Below are 13,115 nucleotides of genomic sequence, written 5' to 3'. Positions count from 1 at the left end.
TGCGCGTGTGCGTGTCTGTGCGTGCTCTGATTGGCTGGCCACCGCATGGCCACTATAGAGCCGCGCCTTATAAGGAGCGGAGGAGGCCGCTGTTTTCTGAGAACCAGAAACGTACACCGTGTTCCCGGCTCCCCTCCCCCTATTGTCGGGCCAGACACGCCGCGGTCCTGCACAAGAGTCCCGGAACAACCGCTTTGAAAACCAACCAAAACACAATATCAAATGCTATGTGGATTAAATGCTATGTTTGATTTGAGTCGGGGACACGAGTGTACTTTACATTTTAGGAAGAATAGCGCTGAATAGACCCTATTATATTGGAGTTATTTGAATGAATGGGATTCAATCAAATATCTGTTTCTAGACTGGTTTTGTGGAATAGCTTTAGTGCAACGTGTCGTTCAGTGTGGATTCAGGTGCCAAACGAACAGCCTGTTACTTGTGTTCAAGCATTCCCTGTTAAACATTGTGATCTTATGAAATCCACCATTGTTTATTTTGCTCGGATGGGCCGGCAGACAGTTCTGCTTATGTAATGTCCGTTTGGGTGGACGCTTCCAAGAGATCAGCGCACGTAGGGGATGGAGAAATCTCAGCATCGGGTATCGATTACATTTAGTTCTCAAAACATACATATATATCGACTAGGTAGAAAACAAGACTAGTATTTATAGTGGGGGTGAGATACGTGGATGGGGGAAGAGGTACGAGAGGTGCTACCATCCAGAACGACTATCTACACAAACAGCGCACCCCTCCTGAAAAGTGGTACGGTCCGGCCGACGTCACCCATTGTTTACAAATCAAGACTGGGCACGGAGGCTCACTGCCGAACAGCGTGGTGAGAGTAGGGAGCGGCCCGCAACTCTCAGACCAGACACCCGCAGACCTCCGCGAGCAGCCCCCAGAAAAGCCGGAGAAAATGCCTTGTCGGAAGGAGAACTACATCTTCCTGGAGCAGTCCGTCACCGTGGACTCCAAGGAGGTGGACGCACTGGTCACCAAGATCGGGGAGGCGCTGCAGCTCCACAACAACAGTACGGGGGGGCAGAAGACCATGGCGTGCCTCCACCACGGGGTGTCAGTGGACACCACCGCCGGCCTCAAACATGCCGGCGGTAGCGTCACCAACGTCGGCTTCGCGATGCAGCAGAAGCGGGGCGGCCAGGGCTGCTGTATGCGGCTGAGGAACCGGTCGCACCGCAGCAGCCGGGCCAGTCCCTACGGCGTCCCCGTATCCGGGGACCAGGAATGGGACCGCATCAAGCCGTGGAACAAGAAGCGGCTGACGGCGGCGGAGGACGACGACCCGCACCGGCTCCTCCAGGAGCTCATACTGTCGGGGAACCTCATCAAGGAGGCCGTGCGGAGGCTGCAGTTCCCCGCTGCGGAGTGTGGCGATTTCTCGGCAGGATCAGACTCTGTGTCGTGCTGACGAGGAAGTCTATTCCCCCACCCCACCCCCACCCCCAATCAACCGCGACACATAATCGTTTTTCACACATTTTGTGTACAAAAACCCACCAAGACTTTATTTCTTATTTAGGATATGGATTCAGTATCACGGGTTTAGTGGCTCGTCTCCCCCCTTTGTTGTGAGTTTCCAACCCGGTCTCGGTGCTCTGTGAGCCGGTGATTGGCCGCAGCCGGCGGTGTGCTGAGCTGTTGTGTTTATGTTTGAATCCTCCCGGTGGGGGGGCTGTCGTCCCCCCGCGGTGACTCACTCTCGGCTTCCATAGCCTCCGAGCGACCAGCTCGACTTTTTATTCCTGGTTTCGAGCCGTTCCTACAAGCTGCCACTGTGACCATGTTTACATTCTGCGATGCTGGGAATTCAGAAGCGACGATCGGGAGGAGGACACATTTTTTCAGACTTTACTCCCGGTTTTGGGCACGTTTCTGGTGGGAGCGCTGGACCGAGTGACCCGGCCCGGATGTGATGGTTCACAGCCCGGCCCTAGTGAACCTGGGCCCGGTTGTGACGGGTTCCAGCCCGGCGGTAGAGGGTCTGCATCATGGTGTTTGAAGAGGTCCTCACACGGCATATGGTTCACTGGTGCTTCACGTTTTTTGAATTCCAGTGAGGAGTTCAACGTTTAACGTCGTCTTTGTTTTCCTGTGTCCAGAAATTCAGAAATGATCACTTCGTAACGAAGTATTTTATAATGTTCCTGAATATTCAGGTCTTTTTTTGGTGTCTAAATAAAACACGTGTTTTTTTCCAACCGCATTTCTGAACCCGTTTTTTCGTTGCTGTGATGTTTTGGTTCAGCCATGGAGCTGGACGTTACCTTAGACGTAAATTAGTCAGGCTCATAACCTTTTGTGTAACTTAACACTTCATACCCTGACCTAGCTGGCTATGTTTTTTTTTATTCAAACAATGTAGTACGACCCCACACACCATGGTGTTTGTATGAAGCAGTGGCCTTAGAGCGCTTGCGCAGATCGTTACTCTATAAATACCGAGCTCAGGGCGGCCATGACACCTCGCCGCTGGTGAAAACATGTTGTGCAGCCGGAGTCTCGTTACAACCGGACTCAGAAGTCCTGGTTACCGGTGTGAGGCCTCCCTCTACCGTTTACTCGAGATTGTTTCATTGGGCGAGATGTAATTTAATTGGACAGGCCTGTGACCTGGTTGAAACATTCTCTATAAATTAGCATTACAAAGCCATGGGGATAAGCCTGTATAGATGGAGGGGTGTGCACTGACGACACTGCATGCATTAGGAGCTATTGTGAATATGGAGGTTGCACAACGAGTATGCACACTGATTAAAACCTTCCCCTGCAGGCTCGAGGCTATTTTAGATGGTATGGTATGCGGTGTTGGGTCGAATCACTAGACGTCTCTGCAACAACATATGTCTGTTTTGGAAGAACATCAGATATACACACATGAATGACTGCTTGAAAACAAAAACAACCCAATGGTCATCTTCCCAGTGCTTCTAACTAAGAGTCCGATTACCCACTATGCACATCACAAACATAGGGCCAACATCGACGTTTATGATCCATATAGATTATAGCAGCGTTCTCCATTCTTCATAGATCTAGGCGATGAGTAAACGTCCATCACCTATGTGTAGCCTATCCCTCGACACAATGAACGTTTAATATTAATGGCAAAATGCATTGCAGACCGGCCAATTAATAACAATGGTGCAATGAATCGTTCATGACATGAACGCCAGTTCGGAGCAGATACACTGACAGGCTTGTATTTGCTGACCTCGTGTGAATTAACCTGGAATTGGCAGAACCCGGTCCCGTGTTGTTGTAATGCTACATAATCGCCGCTAGAGGGAAACGTGGGAATAGGAATCGACAACAAAAGCCCCTTTGTATCACCGCGCCGTTGTCGTAGGCTTACTTGTCAAGGACAATGGTAGCTCGACTTGGGCTGGAAACGGGAAGGATTTTATGCAGGCATTAATGTCAAACTCTGGATAACGACCACTCACTTATTTGTGTGTGTGTGTGTGTGTGTGTGTGCGTGTGTGTTTTAAGATAGCCTCCCAGTGTCCCTTGTCTGGGACAGCTTATTGGCCCAGTTACATTATTCAGCGTTCACGCGTGTTTTTATACTGGACTTGTCCCTACCTTAATCTCCCCCACTCTCGCCCTCCAGGGAGGGAAGGGGGGCTAGGCTGGGCTAGTTGCGTCTCACAGAGGACAAGGTGAACCAGACCCAAGGAAGGACTGGGCTGGATGGAAGAGATCAGACTATTAATACCACGCCCTCGAGGGACCTGCAACCATCACACATCACCTCCTTCAACAGGAGCAACACAGAAGGGGGGGGGGGGGGGGGGGGGGGGGAGGCAGGTTGAGATGAGGGCGGGTTTGAGTAGGGAGGAGAACAGGAGATGAGAGAGATGGAGAGGGAATATAGAAAATGTGAGAAAAGGAGTGAATGGGGTAGAAGGAAGAGGGAATGGGAAAGAGGGGAGGGTAGGAGGGAGGAAGCAAGGGAAGGGAGAAGAGGATGGAGGAGATAAGGGTAGTTGAGAGGTGTGAGTAGGGAGGGGAGGAAGCAGAGGAGGGAGGCAGCTCGGGGAGGGGAGAGGAGTCGAGGAATAGAAGAGAGGAGAGGTAATGGGGGAGGAGAGGAGGGTAGAGGAGGAGGATGACACGTGAGATTATGAGCCGAGAGCAGGGGGACAAACAACCACGACAAAAACAAGATAGACAAGGATAGGCGTTATATTGGTCATACATCCACTTGTATCCGTCTATACGTTTACGTGTTCAATACACATTCCAGTAGTGTCCTTTGCTGGGTTGACCTACTTCTTCGACACCCAGTGAGATAAACTAGTCCATCTGCAGCGGCCTCCCGAGTTAAAGAGCTACAGGAAGATTGAAGTGTGTGTGGAGGACGGCCGGTTTGAGCAGCCTTACCTGGCCGAGTCTGATTGGACTCTGGAGCTGGGTGAGGCCCCATCACCACACCCAACCCGCTAGAGCTCTACTGCATGGCGACATGAAGCACCACATCATCGTGTATCAACCTCACCGTCCTCTATAAACTTTACAATGAGGAGGAGTGTGGCCGCCCCCTAGGTAGCATATAGCAATCAGCCTTTGCTTCAAGGATCTCTTACAGATCCTATCAATGTGTGCCTCATCATTGATGAGACCAGGGGCAGAGACAGAGAGACCCTCTCTTACACAGGCTCTGGACGGCTGACCGTTTGAGGCCAATAGTGCTGCTAGCGTTAGCATTGGCTCGACAATCAACAGCCAATGACCTTCTGATGAGGAGACCCAGTATAGAGTATATCCTGTCCCTGGGCACAGAGCAGGGGAACGGGAGGCCTTGTTTGGTGAAGTGAGTAGGTCAACCAGCCCAGTCTAAATGCTAATCCAGGATAGTCCAGACACGCTGATAGAATGCAGCTGAATGATGAAGATGAGAGCCACAATCAGAACATTGTCTGGGACATTTGAGTGACACTTCACTTCAACGTATAGCTCACCAATCACAGAGCCGGTTGGATGTTCGGGTCTGACCTCCTTCAGCAGGAAGCGGTGAAATGAGCTCCCCAAGATGGAAGACTTCAACACAGGCAGGAATAACGGTCTGGTCCCAAGACAGCCTTCAAAGGGGAGCTGTCAGACTCAACTTGTTTCTTATACAGGAGTGTATGAGATAAGGTGTTAGAGATGAATGATACAAATTGCTTTTTTAAACCTGCACTGTGTCCGTTTTCACAGTAGAAACCTTGTGCACGTTTTCTTTTCAAGATCCTTTTAGGAGTCCTCGTTTTAGGATAAACAGTATGAATAATTAGTGTGTGTGTCATTTGAATAAAGTGTGTGGCCTCTGAGCATAAGAGTGCATAAAACAAGAAAAGGTTACATTATATAAACAGTCGTCATCCACAGGGACATTTATATGTAAAGAGTGAGTCATGTGTCAGGGAAAGAGAGTGTGTGTGTGTGTGTGTGTGTGTGTGTGTATACACACAAGTTCTGAAGTGTGGTAAAGGTCAGAAATCATTCTCTTGAGGCCATTAAATATAAAGTTCATTGCACCTTTAATTAACATTCTACACATCAAGAGCATCTCTTTATCCCCTACCCGTCTGATCTATATGACCTTCATATGATATTTATGCTGCATTACATTTGTCATGATGTTATTTAAAGAGTTTAATAAAAGAAAACACAGAAAAACACCAATATTTTTGTCGGCAGAAAAACTTAAGATTTCTGGATTTAAAATAACCAATAAACATATTTCCTTGGTTAATAGGTGAATGTTACAAGCTCCTCCCACTCCTAACGCCCCTTCCCTTTTCTACCGCCAGAGCTCCGCCCCCTCAGAGCTCCTCCTCTTATCTCCCGCATCTCTAACTTCCCCAGAAGCCCCTCCCCCTCCCTCAGAGCCCCTCCCCCTCCCTCAGAGCCCCTCCCCCGTCCACCACCGTAGCTTTACCCCCCTGCCAGCCCCGCCTCTCTCCTGCTCCCTCCCCTCCATCAGCCCCCTGAGGCTGCGGGCGTAGGCATCCCGCAGGTTGACGCCGCCCCCTCCTCCCCCAGCCCCGCCCTCCTCCCCCTCCTCCTCCTCCTCCTCGCCGCTGGCCAGCCTCCGCAGTGCCTGCCGGTGCCTCAGCGCCACCTCCTTCATGCGGAGGGTGAAGTAGCAGGCGGAGAAGCGGTCGTTGATGATGGCGATAGGCAGCGCCAGGATCAGGATGCCCGACAGGATGCACATGAACGCCACCACCTTCAGGGACAGAGCGGAGGTCTCTGACGCAAGAACCCAACACTCAAGACTCAAGGCTCACCCCCTCTCATGCACTTATTGTCTGTTGAACGTCCTGGCACTTAAAAACTATACTTAGCATTGTGTAGCATCTTATCCCAGCTATCCTTTGATGTATACGGGGAATGGGTTAACCTAGAGATTGTTAGTGCTTGACACTTGGTTCTATAAACATCCTTACTGTACCGACAGATATATTGTTGTTTCTCTTTCTTCGGACAAATGTACTTATTTGAAGTCGCTTTGGATTAAAGCTAAATTGCCTAAATGTAAATGTGAACCCATGTTGGGCGCTCAGCCTTATCAATGTGTTCCTTGGGAGTTGGGCGCTGAAGCCAAACCATTAGCATCACGCTAACCATGGCTTGGATTTCTACTTTCTCAAAGTTCAGCATTTCAACTTTGCTCCGGTGCACTCTGGCCTCTAGAGGCACGGCCAATCAGATCACAGCTCTGTTTGGCGTTCTAAAATCAACTGAATCTAGACACCAACGGCTTCCTCCCTTTTCAAATACATGTTTGAAGTTCAAATCTCGAGCGAAAGCATTTATCTCAGTTGTAGCCTATATTTAAAGGATTCAGTTACTTCTCGTCCTTAGCTGCATCGTAAATATTTGGTCCATGTGATGACCTCTGAACTCTGGTGTGTTGGCTGGAGACTGAACTTTCACCCAGCCCAGTGTCCAGTGCTCTGATCAAAGCTCATCTAAGGTTGACCTCTTTACACAACCGGGGGAATGTTATTCACAGTGGTGCACAAACAGTATAATACCAACACTCTAAACTCTTCTGCTGTCGGTACGATTTTAGATGTGCACATAGAGAGAGCAGAAAAGAGCAGAAGATAGACGGACTACCCAAAAAATCACTTTCTGCTCCCTCCCTCCTCCTGGCCAACTCCAAAACAAAAAGGTACTGGGTTTGATCCCCACGTCCGCAGCCTACCTGTAGGCAGAGAGCACGACGCCCTAACCCCCTGCTCCTTAAGGACCTGTATCTGACTTCAGCATAAGTCACTTTGAATAAAATAAAAAGTCTTTTAAACGATGACAAACTAGTAAACAGGAAACAGACTGAGCCTGGAGGAGGAGCCTACCTTTCCGGGGGCGGAGTCTGGGCGGATGTCCCCGTAGCCCACGGTGGTCATGGAGGTGGTGGCCCACCACCAAGCCATGGGCACGCTGGAGAAGGTGGTGCCAGGCAGGTGGTGCTCCAGTGCATAGATGGTGGTGGCGAAGAGGGAGATGCCCACCCCAAGGAAGAGGAGGAGCAGCCCTACCTCCTCGTAGCACTCGGTGATGGTGGAGGCCAGGGACCGCAGGCCTGGGAGGGGAGGGGTGGAGGAGGAGGGATTTGGTTTAGTATTCTGAGAGTGCTGTAAGACCTTAGCCAGACGTCGCCAGACTCATGCTTTAACGTGAGTTAGTCTAGAACCTCCGGGGTCCTTCTCGATGCCCTGGGGGCGTTACCAACAGAAGCTGACCGAATTGACCCCCGACGCTATTGGATATAACCTCCAACCAATCAGAGCAACGGAACGTGTGTGACATCAGCGGCAGCCACTCACATAGGGTGCCCTTCTGTCATCGCATCAAACCCGCACATCATTTCTGTCTACTCATTCTTAATTGTAGGTTTGTATTTATTAATCCCTAATCCAAATCTGACAAAGGTTTTTGGGTTGCAGAATCAGTCACATTTTAAAAGGGAACATTGGATCTTTCCTCAAAAACCACCGCTCATTTGAAGCGTGCTCTCTTTGGAAGTTCTTCATAGTTTTGAAAAATGCTCACGTTGGAGGAAAACACTCAAGAAAACCGACTCTTTGATCCTGTCATCATCCTCTCCTCCCTCTTAACAAGGCTGCAGGAGAGAGAGAGAGAGAGACAGACAACTTGAGAAAGCTCCTCTTCATCTTTCCGTTAAGAGAGGTTCTCAAAGATCAATAATAACATTCTCTTATCCTGCAACTCACTTCCTCTGAGGGAAGCCCTCTCCTCTCCAACGGGTTGGTCTTATACGCTCCTGTGAGCTACTCAGCTCCACACTTGTTTATGATGTTTCCTAGAGGGACTTCCTTCAGAACCCTGCTTGTGATAGGCTGTCCTCTACGTGGGGATTCCATGTTCCATACTCGCTACAGCCTCGGCCACAATTATATGCATATTCCTGAAGACATAGTGTGTCTTCTGCGTTTGGGCTTCCTGTCCACACTCAAACTTTTCAGGTCACCGGAAACTAGGCTTTTGAAGAACTTGGTACATAGAGCATGCACCAGAAACCTACAAACAATGAAGGGCCCCCGGTGGGTTTCTGTGGGCCGGCTGTTCCGTTGAATTACATTTTTAGTAATTCAACCCAGCGTTACCTCACCGTGACAATTGTGTTGTTGTTATGTTTGGCCTCAAGAAGAAGTGTTCGAGACATCCAAGTCCTCACAAGTTCTACTCTCAGGTAGAGTGTGTAACACCCGTGTCCCCACATGTTACCTGTAGAGTGTGTAACAACAGTGTTGTTACCTGTGGAGTGTGTAACCCCCGTGTTGTTACCTGTGGAGTGTGTAACCCCCGTGTTGTTACCTGTGGAGTGTGTTACCTGTGGAGTGTGTTGTTACCTGTGGAGTGTGTTACCTGTGGAGTGTGTTGTTACCTGTGGAGTGTGTGACCCCCGTGTTGTTACCTGTGGAGTGTGTGACCCCCGTGTTGTTACCTGTGGAGTGTGTGACCCCCGTGTTGTTACCTGTGGAGTGTGTAACCCCCGTGTTACACACTCCACACACTGTTTACACACACTGGTTACACACTGTTACCTGTGGAGTGTGTAACCCCCGTGTTGTTACCTGTGGAGTGTGTAACCCCCGTGTTGTTACCTGTGGAGTGTGTAACCCCCGTGTTGTTACCTGTGGAGTGTGTAACCCCCGTGTTGTTACCTGTGGAGTGCGTAACCCCCGTGTTGTTACCTGTGGAGTGCGTAACCCCCGTGTTGTTACCTGTGGAGTGCGTAACCCCCGTGTTGTTACCTGTGGAGTGTGTAACCCCCGTGTTGTTACCTGTGGAGTGTGTTACCTGTGGAGTGTGTTGTTACCTGTGGAGTGTGTAACCCCCGTGTTGTTACCTGTGGAGTGTGTAACCCCCGTGTTGTTACCTGTGGAGTGTGTTGTTACCTGTGGAGTGTGTAACCCCCGTGTTGTTACCTGTGGAGTGCGTAACCCCCGTGTTGTTACCTGTGGAGTGTGTAACCCCCGTGTTGTTACCTGTGGAGTGTGTAACCCCCGTGTTGTTACCCCCCGTGTTGTTACCTGTGGAGTGTGTAACCCCCGTGTTGTTACCTGTGGAGTGTGTAACCCCCGTGTTGTTACCTGTGGAGTGTGTAACCCCCGTGTTGTTACCTGTGGAGTGTGTAACCCCCGTGTTGTTACCTGTGGAGTGTGTAACCCCCGTGTTGTTACCTGTGGAGTGTGTGACCCCCGTGTTGTTACCTGTGGAGTGTGTGACCCCCGTGTTGTTACCTGTGGAGTGTGTAACCCCCGTGTTGTTACCTGTGGAGTGTGTAACCCCCGTGTTACACACTCCACACACTGTTTACACACACTGGTTACACACTGTTACCTGTGGAGTGTGTAACCCCCGTGTTGTTACCTGTGGAGTGTGTAACCCCCGTGTTGTTACCTGGGGAGTGTGTAACCCCCGTGTTGTTACCTGGGGAGTGTGTAACCCCCGTGTTGTTACCTGGGGAGTGTGTAACCCCCGTGTTGTTACCTGTGGAGTGTGTAACCCCCGTGTTGTTACCTGTGGAGTGTGTAACCCCCGTGTTGTTACCTGTGGAGTGTGTAACCCCCGTGTTGTTACCTGTGGAGTGTGTAACCCCCGTGTTGTTACCTGTGGAGTGTGTAACCCCCGTGTTGTTACCTGTGGAGTGTGTAACCCCCGTGTTGTTACCTGTGGAGTGCGTAACCCCCGTGTTGTTACCTGTGGAGTGCGTAACCCCCGTGTTGTTACCTGTGGAGTGCGTAACCCCCGTGTTGTTACCTGTGGAGTGTGTAACCCCCGTGTTGTTACCTGTGGAGTGTGTTGTTACCTGTGGAGTGTGTTGTTACCTGTGGAGTGTGTAACCCCCGTGTTGTTACCTGTGGAGTGTGTAACCCCCGTGTTGTTACCTGTGGAGTGCGTAACCCCCGTGTTGTTACCTGTGGAGTGTGTTGTTACCTGTGGAGTGTGTTGTTACCTGTGGAGTGTGTAACCCCCGTGTTGTTACCTGTGGAGTGTGTAACCCCCGTGTTGTTACCTGTGGAGTGTGTAACCCCCGTGTTGTTACCTGTGGAGTGCGTAACCCCCGTGTTGTTACCTGTGGAGTGCGTAACCCCCGTGTTGTTACCTGTGGAGTGTGTAACCCCCGTGTTGTTACCTGTGGAGTGCGTAACCCCCGTGTTGTTACCTGTGGAGTGTGTTGTTACCTGTGGAGTGTGTTGTTACCTGTGGAGTGTGTAACCCCCGTGTTGTTACCTGTGGAGTGTGTAACCCCCGTGTTGTTACCTGTGGAGTGTGTAACCCCCGTGTTGTTACCTGTGGAGTGCGTAACCCCCGTGTTGTTACCTGTGGAGTGCGTAACCCCCGTGTTGTTACCTGTGGAGTGCGTAACCCCCGTGTTGTTACCTGTGGAGTGCGTAACCCCCGTGTTGTTACCTGTGGAGTGCGTAACCCCCGTGTTGTTACCTGTGGAGTGTGTTGTTACCTGTGGAGTGCCTGCCCAGCTTCAGCATGCGGAGGGACCTCATAAGGCGCAGCACCTGCACCACTCGGCCCACGTTCTCCAGCTCGCTGCTCCCGCCCTGGAGCCGCTCCACCGCCAGCGTGACGTAGAACGGCAGGATGGCGAGCAGGTCGATGACGTTGGCCACGCCGCGGCTGAACCGCCACTTGTCCCGCGCGCACACAAAGCGCAGCACCAGCTCGGCCGTGAACCACACCACGCAAGCGTACTCCAGGGCGTCCAGCAGGAGGCGCCCTGCGTCCTCGCCGCCGTCCCCCCCGGGTGCCGCCGCCACGCCCTCGGCCGGGTCCAGGGAGATCAGCGCCATGTTGACGACGGACGCCACCACGAAGAAGACCGACAGCGAGCCGAAGGTGCGGGCGGCGAGCGACGAGTCGGGCTTCTCCAGGAAGTCCCAGAGGCGGCGGCGGAGACCCGGGAACGCCGCGCCGGTGAAGTCCTCGTCGTCGCTGGGGTCTCCATCGTCTGCGGCGGCGGCGGTCCGGACCACCTGCGGAGGGCCCAAGCTCTCCTTCTGCTCCTTGCGTCGGAGGTAGCGCTCCCGGCAGCACGGGCCGATCAGCACCTCCTCGATGCCCCAGTACTGGATCTCCTGCAGGAAGGAGACCGCACACAGGTCCTCCCTCACGTGGAGGTGGCCCGTGCGGTAGAAGTTCATCACGTATCTGAGAGAGAGAGAGAGAGAGAGAGAGAGAGAGAGAGAGAGAGAGAGAGAGAGAGAGAGAGAGAGAGAGAGAGAGAGAGAGAGAGAGAGAGAGAGAATGGGAGAAAGTGGGGCATAGAGCGGGAGGGGGGACAGCGGGAGAGAGAGTGGAGGAGATAAAAATCAAACAATCCCCAGAGGACACACGAATCACAAGATACGCCAGCACACAAAACAGGCGTGACACAAAGGTGTGAGACAGACAGACAGACAGACAGACAGACAGACAGACAGACAGACAGACAGACAGACAGACAGACAGACAGACAGACAGACAGACAGACAGACAGACAGACAGGAGACCAGGAGGTTCACGCCACAGCTCATCCCAGTTTAGCGGTTTCTCTCCCCGGAGGGACGTACTGGAAGGTCTGGGAGCTGCGGTCGAAGAAGAACTCGTTCCCCGGGAGGTCTGCGTCGTCACAGAGGTCCCGGGCGGAGGCGTGGCCGGAGCGGGCCAGCCTGCCCAGCCTGGTGTCCGGGTGGGGGGCCAGCAGGTCCCGGGACACCAGGTAGCGGCAGCCGCCCACGTTGACCACCAGGCCTCCGCCCGGGGGCTCGGGGGGGTCTTCGGTCCAGCTGTCAGCCCCGTCGCTGTAGAACACACCGCTGGAGTCCAGGGAGGGGGGCGGGGAGAGGGGGGACAGGCTCATAGTGGCTGTGGGGGAGGGAAGCACACACACACACACACACACACACACACACACACACACACACACACAGGCACAGACACACACACACACAGGCACAGACACACACACACACACACAGGCACAGACACACACACACAGACACACACACACACACACACACACACACACACGCACAGACACACACACACACACACACACACACACACACACACACACACGCACACACACACACACACACACAGGCACAGACACACACAGGCACAGACACACACACACACACAGGCACAGACACACACACACAGATACACACACAGGCACAGACACACACACACACAGATACACACACAGGCACAGACACACACACACACAGATACACACACACACACAGATACACACAGACACACACACAGGCACAGACACACACAGATACACACACAGGCACAGACACACACACACACAGACACACACACAGGAACAGACACACACACACACACAGATACACACACAGGAACAGACACACACGCACACACACAGATACACACACAGGCACAGACACACACGCACACACACACACGCATAAAAACGCAGGCACAGACACACACACACGCACACAAGCATGCACACACACACACACACACAGACACACACACACAGACACATATATATACACGCACACACATAATGTAAAGACACACAGCCCGCAAACACA

The 13,115-nt window shown here is 52.1% G+C and overlaps 2 protein-coding genes across 2 annotated transcripts; one reads left to right on the top strand and one right to left on the bottom strand.

Moving 5' to 3' along the window:
* The first annotated feature begins 841 nt into the window (after positions 1-841).
* gbp (glycogen synthase kinase binding protein) lies at positions 842-2,225 on the top strand. Its single transcript, XM_079736140.1, has one exon. It carries the CDS (start codon positions 923-925, stop codon positions 1,433-1,435), a length of 513 nt encoding a protein of 170 aa, XP_079592266.1. The 5' UTR covers positions 842-922; the 3' UTR covers positions 1,436-2,225.
* A 3,568-nt stretch (positions 2,226-5,793) lies between these two features.
* Positions 5,794-12,406, bottom strand: kcnv1 (potassium voltage-gated channel modifier subfamily V member 1; the record flags this gene model as incomplete). Its single annotated transcript, XM_079758807.1, is given in 5 exon segments — positions 5,794-5,917; positions 5,919-6,241; positions 7,377-7,603; positions 11,012-11,715; positions 12,117-12,406. Coding segments are annotated over 5 exon segments (1,668 nt in total).
* Between the last annotated feature and the right edge of the window lie 709 nt (positions 12,407-13,115).

This window comes from Pollachius pollachius (assembly GCF_949987615.1).
Source record: "Pollachius pollachius genome assembly, chromosome: 1".
Classification (NCBI taxonomy): domain Eukaryota; kingdom Metazoa; phylum Chordata; class Actinopteri; order Gadiformes; family Gadidae; genus Pollachius; species Pollachius pollachius.
The sequence above is the reverse complement of the archived record's forward strand: the minus strand, read 5'-3'. Positions and strand labels throughout refer to the sequence as shown.

Bases quoted from the DNA above. Each gene is read 5' to 3' on its own strand.
- gbp (XM_079736140.1), top strand. From the start codon at position 923: ATGCCTTGTCGGAAGGAGAACTACATCTTCCTGGAGCAGTCCGTCACC.